Source organism: Pogona vitticeps, chromosome 2 (assembly GCF_051106095.1).
Source record: "Pogona vitticeps strain Pit_001003342236 chromosome 2, PviZW2.1, whole genome shotgun sequence".
NCBI lineage: Eukaryota > Metazoa > Chordata > Lepidosauria > Squamata > Agamidae > Pogona > Pogona vitticeps.
The window spans coordinates 290,305,691-290,324,954 of NC_135784.1; the positions used below are offsets into that span (position 1 = coordinate 290,305,691).

The 19,264-nt window shown below is 40.6% G+C and overlaps 1 protein-coding gene across 1 annotated transcript in view; it reads left to right on the plus strand.

Moving 5' to 3' along the window:
• The first annotated feature begins 224 nt into the window (after positions 1 to 224).
• Positions 225 to 19,264, plus strand: part of PAIP1 (poly(A) binding protein interacting protein 1) — a 40,652-nt gene continuing 21,612 nt past the window's right edge. The window contains exons 1-3 of the mRNA XM_072992780.2: positions 225 to 633; positions 9,179 to 9,327; positions 15,422 to 15,610. Of these exons, the coding sequence (XP_072848881.2) occupies positions 366 to 633; positions 9,179 to 9,327; positions 15,422 to 15,610 (606 nt within the window). The 5' untranslated portion in view covers positions 225 to 365. The remainder of the gene's footprint in view (positions 634 to 9,178; positions 9,328 to 15,421; positions 15,611 to 19,264) is intronic.

Below are 19,264 nucleotides of genomic sequence, written 5' to 3' on the forward strand. Positions count from 1 at the left end.
GGCTTCCACATTTGTAAAACCGGAGTACAGCACTGTACATTCTCTTCCTTCCTTATTGTTCTTCGTTGCTATGGTTACGGGGGGGAGCGAGGGGAGGCCTCCAGAACGCTATGGGGCGCTGTGAGGGAAATCGGCCGGCGCAACAAGACCCAAGGAGGAGCGGGAGGGGGGTTCCTTCATTTATTCTGTGTATGTGTGTGTGTGACGGGACTCGGCGAGCCGGAGGGGAGGAACTGAAAGTGAAGCGGACCTCGTCGGGAAGCGGTTGAGGAGCTTGCCCGCCGATCCGGAACCTGCCGCGGCCGGGTGGAGGAGGACTCCTGTTCCCCTCCCCTCATGAGGAAGCGGAAGGCCTGAGGCCGAGCATGGCTGACAACGGCTTCGACCGGGCCCCCGGTGCGGGTCGAGGCCGAGGGGGTGGGGCCCCTCTGGCTCCCGAGAGTGGGGCCCGCTTGGGGATGAGCGGCGGCGGCGGCGGAGGAGGAGGCAATAATAACAGCGGCGGCGGCGGCGGCCGCGGGAGCGGCAGGTTCGGGGCTCCCGAGCAGCAGCTGCTCAAGCCGAGCTTCACGCACCACCAGGAGCCCCTCCGGCCGCCCAAGACGGCGCCTCCGGGAGCCAGCGCCGCCTCAGGTACGTCGCCCGCAGTTCCGCCATCGCCACTCCCGAGTCCTCTGCTGGGTTTCTCCTTCTCAAGTTTTCCTTTGGGCAGAGGGACTCGGGTGACCGAGCCCTCCGCGCCGCCGCCGCCGCCGCCGTGGAGCCCCGGTTAGGGGGCTGGCTGGCTGGCTGGCTGGTTGGGGACCAGCCTGCCTTCCTCCTACGCAGCCACAGGCGGAGAATGCGAAGCCGGCAGGAGAAAGAGGGTTTCCCCCTCACCCCACGAATGATGAGGAAGGACGATTATGGAAAAGGGGGTGACGGGGCAGGGGATCGTGCCTCTCCCCCCACCCACCCACCCACCCCTTTTTAATTTGGTCCCTCTTGCCTTGCACATCGGTATTTCTTCGAAAGCAGTTGTTTTCACACGCACTCGCTAAGTCACTGCTTCTGCAGACAGGACGGGTCGTAGTCACTGTTTTTTTTTTTTAATCAATTAATCTTAGTTAGGCCCACTCTTTCTCCATTGCAGAAAGCGTGCCTAGGATCCGTTTTGGTAATATTGTCGTTGGTTTTAAAATATTCAGTGATACTCAAAATATATTTGGGTCTCGGTCAGTTTGTGTGTTGTCTGCTTGGCTTTGAGAAGAGCCAAGAACCTTATTGAAAAAGTTGGGCTGCTGTCCTTGTCCACAGTTACTTTGAGCAGAAGCCCTGTTTAATATAATGGACATACAGTATTTCCAATTTTTTTTTTTAAAAAAAGGATTCCCCATTGTGAAACATCTTTGCTTTCTGAACTGGTATTACTAGGGCCCTGGTTTAAGTTGTGTAGCCACATAGACAAGGAATGGTACCAACATTATTAGTGTATAAAAGCCTGTCAGTTTTATTTGTATGATGTGCTATTATTTTGTATGCTTGTAACAGTGCATTATTGCTCTATAATTGTATTACTTTTGATAGTGAATAGTGAAGTATATATTGATTTGCCCTTTGTTTTTTGTTTTTCATAATTTTTCACTGAAATGTTAAAGAAGGTACTGTTTTACTGAGGGACTGATGTTGCTGTTGTGTGCTGTGGAGTCAGAACTGATTGATAGTGACCCTAACAGGGTTTTCAAGGTAAATGACATGTTTAATTAGTTGTTTGGCCAGTTCCACACCACCAGTCAGTTTCCATGGCTGAATGAGGATTGGAACCCTGTTCTCCAGAGTCCTAGTCTGTCTGTAGGTGGGGCTCGTCAGCCATGGAAGGCAGCCCATCTAGGAGAAGGAAAACTCCAATTTCAAACCTCCATTGCCTTGTGGCTATATCCACCCATGGAAAAGGCTTCAGGAGTTAACCTCAAGGAAAAATCCGGAGCTGGAGTCCCGAAGGCAGCATGTGTCGTTCTGCCAACTCCTGCAACATTGCTGGAACTAGTTGTATTAGCTCTTGCCTTTCCATTGGACCATTTCAGCAATGTGGAGAGGGGGGATCTGCTGCTTGGGTAACAGCCTATCCTCCATATTACCTTACCCGGGCTTCATGCTCTGGAGAGGACACTCCTCGATTCAGAGCATGTTACCATAGTCTCTCGAGACTGATGGATGCCTATGATGAGTCTGTCTGTCCACTACACCACACTGGACTGAGGGATAAGGCAGAGGAAATACCTATCATTTTAATTTTTTTTCTAATGGCATTTTCATTCCTGATGCTGAAATCCTGTAATAACTTATTATGAAGCAAGTTCTTTAGAATCACTATGAGTAATTTCTGACTAATTTAGGACTGTGACAGAATGGTAGAAATCTAAGTATACACAGTTAAATAAATAAATAGTAGACCAATCCTAAGAATAATTAATAGCCAGTGTGGTGTAGTGAATAGTGTGGTGGACTAGGATGCAGGAGACCTGGGTTCAAATGCCTGCTGAGCCATGAAAACTTGCTGGGGAAGTGAAACTGGTGAAACCACTCTTTAGATACTGTATCTCACCTTGGAAGCTCTGTTAGGGTTACTATATGTTGATTTCAATTTGACCACACAGAACAACAAAGCATAAATAAATACTTAAGAGTCCTGTTTAGTATGCATTGAACTGAGCAGTACATACATGCAAGTAAACCTATTTAGTAAAAGATACTGTATATTTTAAAAAGTTTGAGCTTATAAACTGAAGACAGAGAAACTTCTTGAATTTGAGTCTGTATTGTAGCTATTGTTGTATGGTCATCTTAAGCGGAATAGGAGTCAATGTTTTAAAGCATATGTGTCCTTGTCAAATTTTTATTTAGACCAATTTAACAGTTTCACTCATCAAAAGCCTACTGTCTCTTGTAAATCTTACAAAATATCTGACTGCTTTATTATTCTTAATAAATATTTTAAATTCAGATTGTTTTTCTGGTTCAAAAAGTTTTTCACAGCTGCTTCTTACAGATAGCCAGGAAGAAATATAGGTTGTGGTTAAGAAACAGCTTCATTCTGTGTAATCTTAAATAATTATTATCTTTTTTGGATGCTGGAGCTGGCTGGATAGCTCACTGAGTTGGGTATGTAGTTGCAGAGCCAGGGGTTGGCAGTTTGATTCCCACTGTGCCTCCTGGGAGAAGAGCCAATCTGTGTGGCCTTGGGCAAGCTGCACAACCCCAGGATGCCCCCAAAAGAAGACATTGGTAAATCACTTCTCAGTATTCTGTACCTAGAAACCCCTGAAAATGGTTGCCATAAGTCAGAATTGACTTGCTTGCACATTAGAGTGGGGTCTCTACTTAAGAACGTCCCTACTTAAGAACAATCCAACTTAAGAACAGCTCCATTTGCTAAATTTTGCTTCTACTTGAGAACAGAAATCCAAGATAAGAACAGGAAAAAAAACCTTTCCTGCTCTTTTTTTAACCTTAGGTCATCTTAGGTTAAAAAAAAATTCTCCCCCTAGTGGTAGAGGACGTATTAACCAGCTTTGCATTAGTTCCTATGGGAACGAATGCTTCAATGTACGAACGCACCTCTACATAACAAACAAACAAACAAAAAAAAAAAACAGCCAGAACAGATTAATTGGTTTTCAGTCCATTCCTATGGGAAATTTTGCTTCAACTTAAGAACGTTTCAACTTAAGAACACCATTCCAAAACAGATTAAGTTCTTAAGTAGAGGTTCCACTGTAGTTTCTATGGACGGAAAAGAGCAGATACGGATTAAATGGTTTTCAATGCATTCCTATGGGAAATGCAGATTCAACATAAGAACTTTTCAACTTGAGAACCACCTTCCAATACGGATTAAGTTCTTAAGTAGAGACCCTACTGTATTTTTATTTTATTATCATCTGATATTGGAAGTGCTCAAGAAGTGTTGTGATACAGCCTGCTCACATAAAGGGTGTGCTTATTTTTGTGTGCACTCTGAATTCTATTTGATGTGAGAGCATCTGGTCCAGGAAACAGGCTGCTGCATATTTAGAAGAGATGCTATACGGTGGCATGAGAGTTTATGTTGATAGTTTATAGCATTTAAACATTTAGGTCTGGGATGTTGTTATATGCCATCAAGACACTTCTGACTTATGATTACCCTATGAATGAGTCATCTCTAAATATCCTCTCTTCAACTCTTACAAACTGAAACCTGTGGTTTCTTTAGGGAGTCAGTCCATCTTGTATTTGGTCTTCCTCTTTTCCTGATGCCTTCCACCTTTCTCAGCATTGGTGTCTTTTGCAGAGAATCTTGACTTCTCATGATTTACCCAAAGACAGCCTCAGTTTCAACATTTTTGCCTCCAGAGATAGTTCAAGCTTGATTTGATCTAGGACCCACTCAAGGTACCTTCGAAGGTGCACATAACAGTGCCCTCCTCTGCGCAGGGCTCCTCCACGCACCCACAGTAATCATTTTAAGTTCCTTTGGTTCCAGTTGTGACAAAATCCCATACGGGGGGTGGGGGTGGAGTCACATGTGCAAGGGGCAAAGCGCCACTCAGCAGGGCTGAAAATTAGAAGGAATATTGAACCCACTTGTTTGTCTTTCTGGCAGTCCAGCCTTTCATCCAGCACCACATTTAAAATGAATTAGGTTTTTTTCCCTCTCAACTTTCTTTACTGTCCAGCTGCCACACCCATACATGGTAATTGGAAATACAATGGTGCCTCACTAGACAGTTACCCCACATGACCTTTTTTTCGCTAGGCATTGGCTTTTTGCAATTGCTGTAGCGATTCGCAAAACAGTGATTCCTATGGAGGAATTTCGCTGGACAATGTTTGGTTCCTGCTTCGGAAACCGATTTTCACTAGACGACGATTTTGACAGCACCTTTTGCGCTCACAAAACAGGTGTTTTCAGGACCTAAGCTTCGCAAGACAGTGATTTAAACAGCTGATCGGCAGTTCGCAAAGCGGCTTTCCTATGGCCGATCCTCGCTTGACAACGACGATTTTTTCCCCATTGGAACGCATTAAACAGGTTTCAGTGCATTCCAATGGGGAAATGCTTTTCGCTAGACAATGATTTCGCTAAACAGCGATTTCAGTGGAACGGATTATCATCGTCTAGCGAGTCACCACTGTACAAGAATGTGGATGATCTTTACACTTAATGATCTTTTCTAATTCCTTCATTGCTGCCCTTCTGAATCTCAGATTTTCTAATTTCTTGGCTGCAGTCCCCATTAGGATTGATGATTGAACCAAGGTATACAAAATTTCTAACTATTTCAGTGTCTTTATTGTCAGCATTAAAGTTGTGTACCCTGTTTCCCCGAAAATAAGACAGGATCTTATATTAATTTTTGTTCCAAAAATGCATTAGGGTTTATTTTCAGGGGATGTTTTATATTTTTTCAAGTACAACAATCTACATTTATTCCAATACTGTCATGTCATCTTCTTCTGGTTGCTGCACAATGTTGGAGGGTGGGGTTTCACTAAACTGGGGCTTATTTTTGGGGTAGGACTTATATTACAAGCATCCTGAAAAATCATACTAGGGCATATTTTCAGGTTAGGTGTTATTTTCAGGGAAACAGGGTACAGTAGTTCTTCTGTAGCCATAATTTTGGTCCTAATGTTCAACTGCAGTCCTGCTTTAGCACTTTCTTCTTTCACTTTCCTTAAAAGTTATTTCAAGTCATTGCTGCTTTCTGCTAGCAAGATAGTGTTATCTGCATATCTTAAATTACTGATGTTTCTTCCACCAGTTTTCTCTCCTCCTTCACCTGAATCTCGTCTGGTTTTCCGTGTGATAGTTCTGCATGTAGATTGAACAGATAAGGGGACAAAATGCGCCCTCAGCAAGTGCTGAGTCACATCATTTTTTTTCCAGAACAACCCATAGTTTTTCATGATAATATAATAATGAGATCTTAAAATGGCAGAGTTGGAAGGGATCATGATCTATACAGTTGAAAGCTTTGCTATAGTCTATAAAGCAGAGATTGATCTTCTGAAATACTTTGATGTGCTCCAGTAGCTAGCAGATATTTGCAATATGATCTCAAGTGCCTCTTCCTTTTTAGAATTCATCTTGAACATCAGGCATTTCACACTCCATATATGGTAAACACCTTGATTATCACTTTGCTTTCATGGAAATTAGAGCAGTGCACACCTTAGTTATTGCACTCCTTGGTGTCTCCTTTCTTGGGGATTGGAATGTATATCAATCATTGTCAGTCTGTGGGTCATTTTTTGTTTTCCATATTTGTTGGCATATTGTTGTTAGGATTTTGACAAATTCATTCTCTGTGGCTTGAAATAGTTCTAGTGGTGTTCCATCTACCTCTGGTGGTTTATTTTTTCCTAGCACTTTCAGTGCAGCTTTTACTTCTCCTAGTAGAACTTCAGATTCGTCAACATAAAATTCCTCTTGAAAGGAGTCTGTCATCCTTTATCCCATCTGTATGGGTCTTCAGCTAACTCTTTCCATCTTTTCTTTATTTTCTTGTAATCAGGCAGAGTACTTCCATGTTGATCATTCAGCATTCCGAATCTAGATTTAAATGCTGGGATGGGAAGCTAGAATTGGCCAAGAAAGCAGATTTGGATAACATCAGGATATGGCCAGGCCATATAACATTGTTTTCTGGTGGAAGTACTCAGCCAGAAGTGTGAATTTTTAGCTTCAATGACACTGTCCAACCATCTCGTCATCTGTCGTCCCCTTCTCCTCTTGTCTTCACACTTTCCCAACATCAGGGTCTTTTCCAGGGAGTCTTCTCATGAGATGGCCAAAGTATTGGAGCCTCAGCTTCCATTGAGCACCCAGGGTTGATTTCCTTCAGAACTGGTAGGTTTGTTTTCCTTGCAGTCCAGGGGACTCTCAAGAGTCTCCTCCAGCACCACAATTCAAAGCATCAATTCTTCAGCGGTCAGCCTTCTTTATGGTCCAGCTCTCACTTCCATACATCGCTACTGGAAAAACCATAGTTTTGACTATGCAGATCTTTGTCGGCAAGGTGATGTCTCTGCTTTTTAAGATGCTGTCAAGGTTTGTCATCGCTTTCCTCCCAAGAAGCAGGTGTCTTTTAATTTCGTGGCTGCTGTCACCATCTGCAGTGATCATGGAGCCCAAGAAAGTAAAATCTGTCACTGCCTCCATAGCTTTCCCTTCTATTTGCCAGGAGGTGATGGAACCAGTGGCCATGATCTTAGTTTTTTTGATGTTGAACTTCAGACCATTTTTGACGTTCTCCTCTTTCACCCTCATTAAGAGGTTCTTTAATTGCTCCTCACTTTCTGCCATCAGAGTGGTATCATCTGCATATCTGAGGTTGTTATTTCTCCCGGGAATCTTAATTCTGGTTTGGCATTCATCCAGTCCTGCCTTTCACATGATGTATTCTGCATATAAGTTAATAAGCAGGGAGACTATTTACAGCCTTGTCGTACTCCTTTCCCAATTTTTGTCTGCTCCTAGCAGATGGTAACTTTTGTGAGACTAGCATAGTGCCCTTTGTTGCCTGTAAATTGCTTTTTGTATTCTTTTAGAGATCTACCGTATTTTTCCATGTATATGACCCCCCAATGTATAAAACGACCCCCTAATTTTGACCCTTGATGGAGGCAGGGGAGCAGTTAATGGGCAACTACTTCTCCATCTCCATCTCTTGCTGCTGCTGTCTCCGCTGCTCGACCGATCACTTCCTCTAGTGAGACTGCCGGGCCTCACCTCCAGTTCATGTCACCGCCTTGTCCCCTGCCCTAAGGAGACGACCGATCGCTGGAGGAGATGATCTGGCAGCGGCAGCAGGAAGAGGCGCCCGAGTGCGTGCAAGTGGTTGTTTGCCTTCCACCTCTGCCACCGCAGCGGACAAGGTCTCGACGTGAGCTGATCCCTTCAGTCCCACTGGAGGTAGTGATTGGGTGGGCGGGGGAGGCAGTAGCAAGAGGCGCCCAAGCGCATATGAATGCTCCTTCACCTCCGTCTCTGCCTCCTGCTGTTGCCTCGGGGCCACCAGGGGGGACAAGCCGTGAGCTCTGGAAGAGGTAATTGAGCAGCGGTGGCAGCGGCAGCAAGAGGCACCCGAGCACTCGTGCGACTGCCTCCTTCCATGTATAAAACGACCCTCAATTTTTCTTCTAATTATTTTAGGAAAAAGTGTCGTTTTATACATGGAAAAATATGATAGTCCAGATCTAATAGAAGAAGATATTCTGCTTCAGCTGTCTTTTTAACCTGTCCCTTCCCTTGCATTAGCTATTTTACTGTTTAACACTTGTCCCTTCAAATAACTATATAACAATTTAAGACCTTAATAGCAAAGTCTTGTATAAAGTTATGCCCATGCAAGCTAATTATATCATTGACTGTGAGCTTTTATCACTCATTAAATATCTTCTATTCTTCAAATTCTGAGTCTCCCTTGGGACCCTGAAGAAGCTTTTGGAAGCCTTCAGATGAGGGAGATTTTAAAATCCCAAAATTGTCGCTAATGGCCCTGATCCCTTGGCAGAACCATCAGCACATTTTTTCAGGCATTAAAGACTTCCCCCCTCCCCACTTCTCCTGAGGCTCCCAAAGGTTTCCCTGTGTCAAAAGAGATCCTGAGGGGAGCCTCAGAAGCTTATGAGAGAAGAAATAGTAAACTTCTATTGAGCAATAAAAACCAGCAACTGATGACATCAACTTTGCATGGATGTAACTGTATGCAAACAATGTTGGCCAATATAATCAATACTGTTAGAAATTTTAGTTCATTATGCAGGTAAGTTGTTATTAACAATATGAGAATATTTGTGAGGTTGTGACTGTAAAACTGTAAGGAGTATGCTTGCTTCTCTTTACAAAATGCATGCTTTCTGTGTTTACGGTAACTTGAAGTGTGAGATGTAACTGAAATAGAATAGAACCAAATTAAAATATATTCTTCTGCTTTATTCGCACATCTAAAGATGAAACATCTGAATTAAACTCATAGTTATTTGTCTGGTTTATAATTTTAAAATAGCTGGACAGTATTGTATGGTCTGTCAGAATCTGTTTATAATATAAGATCAGAAATAAATGACTTTAGTTGTCGTTATTGTATTAATTGAGGCATGCTACATTAACATACTTGCATTTTAAACTGCAATTTTAATCATCTTTCAGATCAGGCAAGAGCTACGTCTGTATCAGAAAAAAATTGCGCCAGTTCAGCAATGGCTAAACCGCTGGTGGTTATGGCTCCGATGGGAATATCAAAGCTTTCAGTTGATGCACCTGAATTTTACCCCTCAGGATATACTCCTAATCTTACAGTAAGTATTAAACTTTGTTGTCTCTCTGTTTCCTTTCCAAGCAAATAAAGTAAGTGTATATATTGTTGGGGGGGGGGGGAAGCTTTGACTTCCAGGCATTCTAGCTCACAATTTCCCTTGATCTTGTCGAGGACTTTAAGCATCAAACAATATAATGAAATGGATTTTTTTCACAAGGTGCTGTGGTACCTATTTTTTAAAAAACTTCTTTTTAGAAGTCTTCAATTAATTCAGCTAAGCAAGCAGCAGACAACATGATTCGTCTACTGAAATATTCAGAAAATGCTTCAAGACAGCTTATACCTTTTTATTGCTGAGTGATATGAGGTTATTTTAAAAATCATTATTTTTACTTTATCTAAAAAATTCTTAACCTACTTCATATACAGAATCATGTGTGGTTTTAATATGGTGCAGCTGCCAGTGTACCATACCTTTCAGTATGCTTCCATATTTCTGCATTCCTGGAAAGATAGTCATGTCTCTCTCTTTTCAAACATATACTAGTGAACAGGGCTTTTTTAATAAAAGATGTTCTGTCTTGGTATAGTTAATAATACAGTGGTGCCTCGCTTAGCAATGTTAATCGGTGCAGCAAAAATCGCTGCTAAGCAATTTTTAAAAGCCCATAAAAATGCATTAAAACGCGTTTAATGCGTTCCTATGGACTTAAAAACTAACCTTATGCGAAAATCCTCCATTGCGTCGGCCATTTTCGGTGCCTCTAAAGCGAGGCAAAACAGCAGGCGGCCATTTTGGAACCATCAATCAGCTGGCCGAAAATGGGGGCTTTGCGATGATTGCTTCCCTGCGATCGTCGCAAAGCGAAATTTCCCCATAGGGGCCATCGCAAAGCGATCGCTCTTGCGATGGAAAAAAGTCCATCGCAAAGCTATTTGATCGCTATACGGAGCGATCGCTATGTGAGGCACCACTGTATTTACCTGTTTTTAGCAACAATACTCTTCTGTTGTTGGTTTATAGTGGTCAAAATGCTGTTTATGTATTTATTTATTTATTGCTGTTGATTTTTGTGTCAGATTTGTAGAACCTGCAGTAGCTAATTGATCAAGTGCAGGGCATATCTTGGTTGCACAGTTAGGTACAGCTTCAGGAATGTCATCAATTAGCCACAGGAAGTTCTTCACACCTTATAAAAGGATCTATAGGATATGGGCCAGTAAAAATGCTTTAGTGCTGGATTATTTGATTTGGCATTAATTCTCATAAATATATGTATTTGGCTACTAGTTACTAGTTGTTTCAAAGATATAATGTGCTCGTAAGTACTTTGCCTTGCATCTGTTACCAAATCCTGTCAGGAAGGAAGACTAGTCTTCCATAGGAAGGAGGATAGAAGCAAAATTATGAAACTGAAGCTGTCCTACTTTGAGCATACAGTGGTGCCTTGCTTAACGAGTGCACCGTTTAATGACAAATCTGCATAGTGACGCTTTTTCGCGATCACTAATGCGATCACATTGCGATGTTTAGATAGGCTAAACATCGCATTGCGATGATCGGTAAGCGTTTCGCATTGCGAGGTTTAGAAAACAGCTGATCGGCGGTTCCAAAATGGCCGCTGGGTGCAGAAAATGGCCACCCGCAGCGTTTTCGCGCCCTGCCCTTGCTTACCAGGCAGCGAAAATGGCGGCCGGATGGGGGAATCTTCGCTTACCGGTGAGTTCCCCCCCCCGCATAGCGACGAATCTGGATAGCGACGTTAATCCTGGAACGGATTAACGTCGCTATGCGGGGCACCACTGTATCATGAGACAGCAGGAGTCTCTGGAAAGACAATAATGCTAGTAAAGGTGGATGGCAACTGGAAAAAAGGAAGACCAAATACAAGATGGACTGACTTTCTAAAGGAACCCTCAGACCTGAGACTGCAATAGCTGAGCAGGACTGTTGTGGACAGGACATTTTGGAGATTGCTCTTCGCCATAACTTGGAAATGATTTGATGGCATATAACAACAACAGAGCATGGTAGAAAAATAAAATGAAATTGAATTACCAACATAGGATGGCATATATGATGTAATGGACGTTAGCGGAATCTGATGGGATGAGTCTCATGGCTGGAATGTCATAGCTGAAGGGTATAATGTGGTAAAAAGGAACAGAACAGAGTTGTTGTAGCAGTACTTGTGAAGTAGATCATAGAGATCCAGAGAGATCCGTGGCTTGGAGTTGAAGGCTGTTATATTTAGGCAAAAACCAAAGGAGAGGAAGACAATGTGAATATCCTTGTTAGGTGTGTAATACAGACCTCTGAGTGAAGACTTGGATGATGCTCTCCTAGATCAGATTACCAAACATTCAGAAAGAAAAGAGAAGGAAAACATCATAATAATGGGAGACTTCAAATGGTGTTGATATGTGTTAGAAATCCAGTTTTGTCAAGGATGTAAATTCTAACAAATTCCTTCTTGTCACGCTGAAAGGTTTGTCTTCCAGAAGGTAGAAGAAGCAACAAGGAAATCAGCTGTCCTGGGTTTGGCTCTCACTGCAACGTTCAATGAGATGGAAATGGTAGAAACTGTAGGTGAAAGTATAAGGCCCTCTTGGGACGTGTGTTACTGAGAAAATGGAGCTCTGAAATTAGTAAGATATGCACTCTAGACTTTAAGAAAACTGATATCCATGAGCTAACATAAATCTTGAATGAGACTGCCATGGACAGGAATACTCAGAAGTGAGTTTACAGGAGATGGAAATTTATCAAAGATGAGATATTGAAAGCATAGTCACAGACAATACCTACCAGATAGAAAAATCTGAGGCATTTAAAGAAACTGAGGAGGCTGCATAAAGAGTTTTCAAATGAGCTGAGATTTCAAAGGGGGGGGTGTTCCTTCCAGTATATTCTTCCTGAAAGAATATAAGTGAGTAGTGAATATTTATTTCAAGAATGGTAGCATTCAGAATAAGTTCAGACTTACAGCAAAAGTTAAAAATAGCAGAAAGGAGTTTTCAGCTATGAATGTAATAAGGGAAAGAACAAGGAAGCTTCTGTGGGGAAAAGATGGGAAATGCTAATAGATGAGAGCGAGAATACAGAATTATTTGACACCTATTTCATCTCCATCTTTCTCAAAAGAAAAAACAATGTTCAAGTAGAATAAAATAGACAGTGTCGGGGGCTGTTGCCTATGATAGGTGAAGAGGTGGTTTATCAATTCCCAGCAACTTTAAATAAATTCAGGTATCCAAAACAGCTGAACTGCATCCAAGGCTGCTAAAGTAAATTGTAGATGTAATCTTGGAGTCTCTGTCTGTAGTCTTGGAGAACAATTGAGATGCCTGAGGACTTGAGGCAGACAGAAGTCATTCCCATCTTCAAAAACAGAAGACAGAACATCTGGGCAACTACTGACTTGTCACCAAAAATAGGAAATATTTTTAAACAAGAAATTAATTAGTCAACCTGCAAGCACTTACAAAAGAATATGATGATTACTAAGAGCTGACATTCATTTCACAAGAATGAGTCATGTGTGCTAGACAGTGCTACTGTTAGGTCAATATTCCCTCTACTGTTAGGGGGAATATTCAAAGAGTTCAAAAGTTCCTTATCATAGTAGAGAGAAGTGACATGTGGGGTGCAACAAGGCCCTGCTCCTGACCTGGAATTGTTCAACATCTTTATAAGTGACCTGGATGAAGGAGTAGACTTTGGAGGACTTCAATGAAGTATTAAACATCAGATTTTCAGAAGACACCAAACTTAGAGAGGTTGCTCATACTTCAGAAGACAGAATCAGGATTCAAGATAATCTTAGTAGATTGGAGAAGTAGGCCAAAACAAACAAAGTGTATTTTCAATAGGGGAAATAGAAAAGCATTTAGGAAGGAAAAATCAAATGCTCAGATATTGGATGGATGACAGCTGCTTGGCAATTATGTGTTTAAAGGATCTAGGAATCTTAATGGGGCACAAGCAAAACATGAGTTGAGAATACAGTATGATGCTGCAGCAAAAGATGTTAATGCGGGGCTAACAGATCAACAGAAGTATACTGTCTAGATCAAGAACAATAATACTGCTTTTCTATCCTGCCTTGGTCAGACCTTACCATCAGTTCTAGATAATACATTTTAAAAAAGACATTATCAGACTGGAAGGTGCCCAGAAGAGGGCAGTTGACATGGTAACATACAGTATCTGGAAATCAAAGATTGTTTGAGAGTTTAGGTAATATTTTGGCTGTAGAAGAGAACACTGAGGTGTGATATGGTAGACATTTTCAAATATAAATATTATGTGGAAAATTAATTCAGCTTCTTTTGCCTGGCCATAAAGAGTATTGTACAAATTAGCAACTTTGTATTTCAAGAAAGGAGATTTTGGCCAAACAGTAGAAAGGATTTCTCAATAGTAAGAGCTGGTTAACGGTGGAATGGGCTACCTCAAAACCTGGTGGTCTTTCCTTTATTTAAAGCTTTTAACCCATCTGTTAGCAATATTTTAGTTTTAAGCTTCCTGCTTGGAGATTTCTGTTAAGTCATAATGCTCACAAATGTCTATGATTATTGGGTATTTTAGGATTTGTGAAAGCTATATTATGGTTACCTTTTTTCATTAAGATTAATCTTTGTTACTGTAATAGAATTGTAATGGTTTTGTCTTTATCCAACCCCTACTGCAGAAATGTACTGCTCAAAGTTGCTCTTAGTATTAAGAAAGTAGGTATGCAGAGGATTTTCTGTTTAATCCGAGGTTGCATTATAAAACATAACAAGCATAACAGGACTTGCTTCCTCTCCCCCCCCCCACACACACTTCTTGGCAGTCCTCTGAGCTACTGAAAAATCAGCTCCAAATTATTTTTATGTCTCCTGGGGTTGATTCTAAGGCAAAATGGGAAGGTAGGAGGGGAAATCTTGCCCCAACCGTTGTCCACTGGCAGAAGGATTTCTGTTTCCAAAATGAGACAGTTGGACCGAAGATTCTGTAGTTTAGAATCCAGGCTATTATTGTATGTTTGTAAGCAAGCATGTACAGTGGTGCCTCGCAAGACGAATTTAATTCATTCCGTGGTTAATGTTGTCTTGCAGAAAATTTGTCTTGCAAAACACGTTTTCCAATAGGAATGCATTGAAATGTAATTAATGCATTCTGTAGGCAAAAAAAGTCAGAACAAGTTAAATTTGGTTTACAAAGGGTTTATTAAGTGCTCTTTAAAGCCATACATATTTTGCAGATGATTTCAAAAATTTCAATCAAAAAACTTTAACTTTTTAAACATCATAGAAAAACATTTAAAAATCAGCAAACATGAGGCAGGAACAGAAAACGGAAAACATTCTTCTTGCGAAGCACTGCCATAGGAACATTTGTCTTGCGAGTCATCAACCTCATTGCCAAAGCCATTTGTCTTGTGAGTTTTTGTCCTGCAAGGCATTTGTCTTGCGAGGCACCATTGTAATTGAGTGTGACTAAGAAAATTTCTCTGGGTGACAAGGTAGGGAATCTCTATGAAAGTTGCCTTTTTCCCTTATTTTAGACCATAGCTAAAACTCGGTTAATGATAGAATTCCTGTGCACTTATCTACAATACTATTGTATTCATTACTCAGTTTTCGAGAGCTCTCATTATGTGGCCTTCCTCTTCTCCTTTTTTCCATCAAGCAGCTGAGGCCAGGGCTACAGAGTGTAGAAAAACGGCATATTTTGCTTGCTGTGCAGCCATTACCAGAGTACAGTAGTGTACTTGTGGTTACCTGAAGCAATTGCAGCACCTTCTGACAAGAGAGGTGGATGTTGGGGGCCTCTGAAATATTGCCTAAGGCATTTCAACTGCTTCATTTGTGCTAATATCAAATATTGTCTACCACAGTTATGTACATTTTCTATTCCATGTATCCAATGTGTACAGAAAGAAAAAGAGTCCATTAGGGGTATTTTGTTTCGTTGAATTCATAAAACTTGATTTCTTATTTGCAACTATTATTGTAGATTTATGGAATGGTAGTTTTTTCCCCTATATATCAATATTAAGTAAGGAATGGAAAGATAAAGTTGAAGCTGTTTTAATGAGAAATAGTAATGTTAAGTTTAATTCGAACGTTTCTCTAATTGCTTTTAGGAATCCTCCTCAGAAGATGGTAATGGTGGATATCCAACAATAACAGAATACGTGCAGGATTTTTTAAACCATCTTGCAGAGCAGCCAGCTTGTTTTGAAACTGAAATAGCACATTTTTCAGAAACATTAAATGGCTGTGTTACTACAGATGAAGCTTTACAAGAACTGGTTGAACACATTTACCAGCAGGTAACTTGGGTGTGTGTGTGCATGTGAGTGAGAGAGAGAAATTTACAGTTGGAATATTATTGAAAAATAATTGTAATTCTTAATGCTACAATAACAAAATAATCAATCCAGTTTTTAGTCTCCACTAAAAAAGACCTATTGAATCATTAGGATGCAAATGTTGGAGCGTTTGTTCAAAGTGAATGAAGGTTTGAACTAGTGGGAAGTTTAAGGATTTAAATGGATAAGCTGGGAACGATTATTTGCCATGCTACTTCAGAATGGAAGACAGATGTATGCCTGTTGAATTCTGACCTGAAGAGCAGTGATTATCCATTTGTCTGCTTTAAAACTTGATATGAAATAAACCTTTATTCTATAGTGTGATCTGGAAAAAATTGTTAACTATTGGCTGAACTTTTTTGCCTACAGAATGAAAATTAGAAACAATATGGTTTTTCATTTCTTATCCTAAAATTGACAGTGAGATATTGAAACTCTAGAAATTTTATTAATAAATGTAGCTCCCATGTAGCAAGAAGATTAAATATCAGTTTTTAGTATCATAATTTAATGAATAATTTGATAATTCAGTGAGAAGCAAAAACGAGTGCAGTACTTTCCATGCAGTCTAGCTGAATCATAGAGAATCTGACTTAAAACAAAGTTTCCAATTTTAAGTATGTGAGCAATAATGTTACAAAAAAGAGAAACATATAAAATAAGGATCACAGGATGCTAAAAATGTGTTGGGATGAGAGAGTGACCAGTGAACTACTAAGATGAATGAATGAAAACCAAGAAACAAAATATATAAAACACAGAAAAGTGGAATACAGTAGTCATGTAATGAGAAAGCAGAAGTAGAGATTATCACAAATGATATGTCAGTGTAAAAGAAATGAAAGAAAATATGCAGGAAGGAGAATAACATAATGCAGACCTGGGCAAAGTGCGGCCTGTGGGCCAAATATGGCCCGCGAGCTGCTCCTGTCCAGCCTGCCGGTCATCACTCCTGTCCAGTCCACCCATCACCGCTGAGTGAGCCAGAGCTCCGGCTCCGGTCACCCAGCACGGCAATAAGCAAAACTCGTGAGATCCGATGCTGGGATCTCGCAAGTTTTGACTGTTACTCTTGAGCTGCAGGCTCCGCAGCCTGTGGCTCAAGAGGCCGGAAGCGATCCTTGTGCAGGCAACGTGATGACGCATCACGTCGCCTGTGCGGGATAGAAGACAGTTGGAGAGGAAGGCCATGGGGGAACGGAGGACAGGTGAGTTAAGTCAGTGTCGGGGTTTTGTGTTTTTTTCTCCCCCCTCCCCCCGCGGTGAACGAATTACAACGCTCACATAAACTAGTTCATTCACTGCAGGACCTCACCCATAGTTCATTCACTGCAGGACCTCACCCAATGGGTTTCATTTTATTTTTACCTAAAGTTGGTTCGGCCCCCGAACACAGTTCAGATTTTTCATGTGGCCCCCTATAGAAATAAATTGCCTATTCCTGACATAATGGCGGAAGAACTTCCAAAAGTGGTTAGGATATATTGTTTAGAGCTGCTGTATCTAGAATCAGAGAAACCATGATCATATCAGGGAGAACAACAAAAAGAGTAACAGTATTAATAAGTGCTCTAGTGTCTCATTCAGCCATTAATTATTAGCTCAACAGATACTGTTAGTTCTGTATGCTCTCTAAAGCTTTAGAAATTTTCCTTTTGTAGTCTGGCTAGAGCTGGAATAGTTGCAATTCAAGAATATACGGAAGAACATATTTGCCATTATGTCTTGATAAGACATAGCCATTCTGTGCATGTTACTCAGAAGCAATGCACACTATTTCAGATGTGTTTCTTTCCAAATGTAAGAGTGGGCGATATTTTTTATTGAACTACTTAAAAAATAAACCAAATTCAAAGCTTTCATGAAGAAGATTCCACTTCATCAGATTAAGCACCGTCAATCCATAGACAGTGCAGAAAAAATGTAGATAAGAGTCCAAAAATTGATGGTAGATGTCTGTGCCAATCTGTTTGGAGAGGTGATTTCAGATTTAGATTGCAGATGTCATGTGGGGGAGAGGTGCAGTCTCAAGCATAATCCCTTTTAGTATGGTTGGAATTTTACACCTGGTCTTAAGACCAAAAGATTTGCCAAGAGTTTTGTGATATCCTTTCCCACACATCCGCATTATCTGCTTCCAAAAACACAAATTTCATGTGGGCTGTAGGGCTGGGGGGGGGGGAGCATCACAGAGACATAGCAGTCTCTAGCACAAGATTAGGGTTTTAATTTAGTTTATTCACTAGTTAGAACCTAATTAAAGCAAAATTAAAGTCAAAATTAATGTTTTTACCGGGTGAGCATAGGCAAATGATTCTTCGGTTTATAGTTGTGTCTGGCTGATGGCAAGAGTCCACTCAGCTGGTGACTAGAGTCCGTGTTGTCTTGTAGGTGATCATTAATGATATCTTACATATTCCAGAAAAAAAATAAGGAAAAATTTGTGTGGTTGTTAAGATTACACAAATGTAAGACTACATGGTATCATTATGGGACCACTAAAAAAAATTCAAACAAACTTTTGTGAAGATTCCACTTCATTAAGCTAAACACCATGGATTGTGCATGTATTTAAAGTAATTTTCAAGGAGATAGCTGTGTTACTCTCTTTCAAGAGCAAAACTGTGGTGGTACTTTTAAGATTCACAGGCTTGTTTCAGTGTGCACTTTTGTGGATTGCAGTCCACTTCCTCAGATGTGTGGAGTATAATACAGAATACTGTTTGTTATTGCTAACAGCTGAAAATACTCACAAATATTGACAAAAAGCTACAGCCCATTCTGGACAATAAGATCCCTCTCCTAACTTGGATGTGCTTGCTTATAGACAGAACCCCTGGCAAGCAATTAGTGATACACAACCGGTCACATAACATGGATACAGGAACAAGACTCTGCTACAAACCTTGATGCCCATTTGTTTGTTCATTTTCTAATGCAATCTATGCATCCTTTGGCAGCACACCCCTTGGTATTTTACATGAGGCAGACAGAACAATCTGTAGCAAAGAACAATGGACAGAAATCTCCAGTTAAAGCTACAAAATCTAGTTTCAGAACATTTCAACCGCCCGGAACACTTTCACTGATCTGAAACTAAATATTACAGGGTGTTGGGGACAATTACAAAGGGATATTTAAAGTGGGTTATGTCCATCACTTCCAGTGTGCATTTAAATGCTTTTTTTAAAAAACCCTGGGACTTCTCAGTTTACTATATAAGTATATTAGTAAGTAAACTTTCACTCATTTTTGTGCATAGATGAAATATATTTTCTTTCCAAATCTTTGGCCTCAGAAAGAATCCAGTTGTTACTGAAAGCAGATTTTTTTTATTTTTTTATTATTGGCAAAGATAACCTTTGTGCTAGCTTGTAGAGATTCTACATTGGTTAATGATTCTAATGATTGTCTAAAGGTTTATGTTATAAATTCTCTGAAAGTTTGTTACTTGTATTAATAATGCTATTGCCATTTTGAAAGTATATTCTCTGTATCCTTCTTCACATATCCTATTCTGCGTATACAAAGCTATGCCTTAATACTGTATCCCATGTATCCAAGAATAGGGATTGTAATACAGTACAGTACATAAAAATTCACACTGAAATA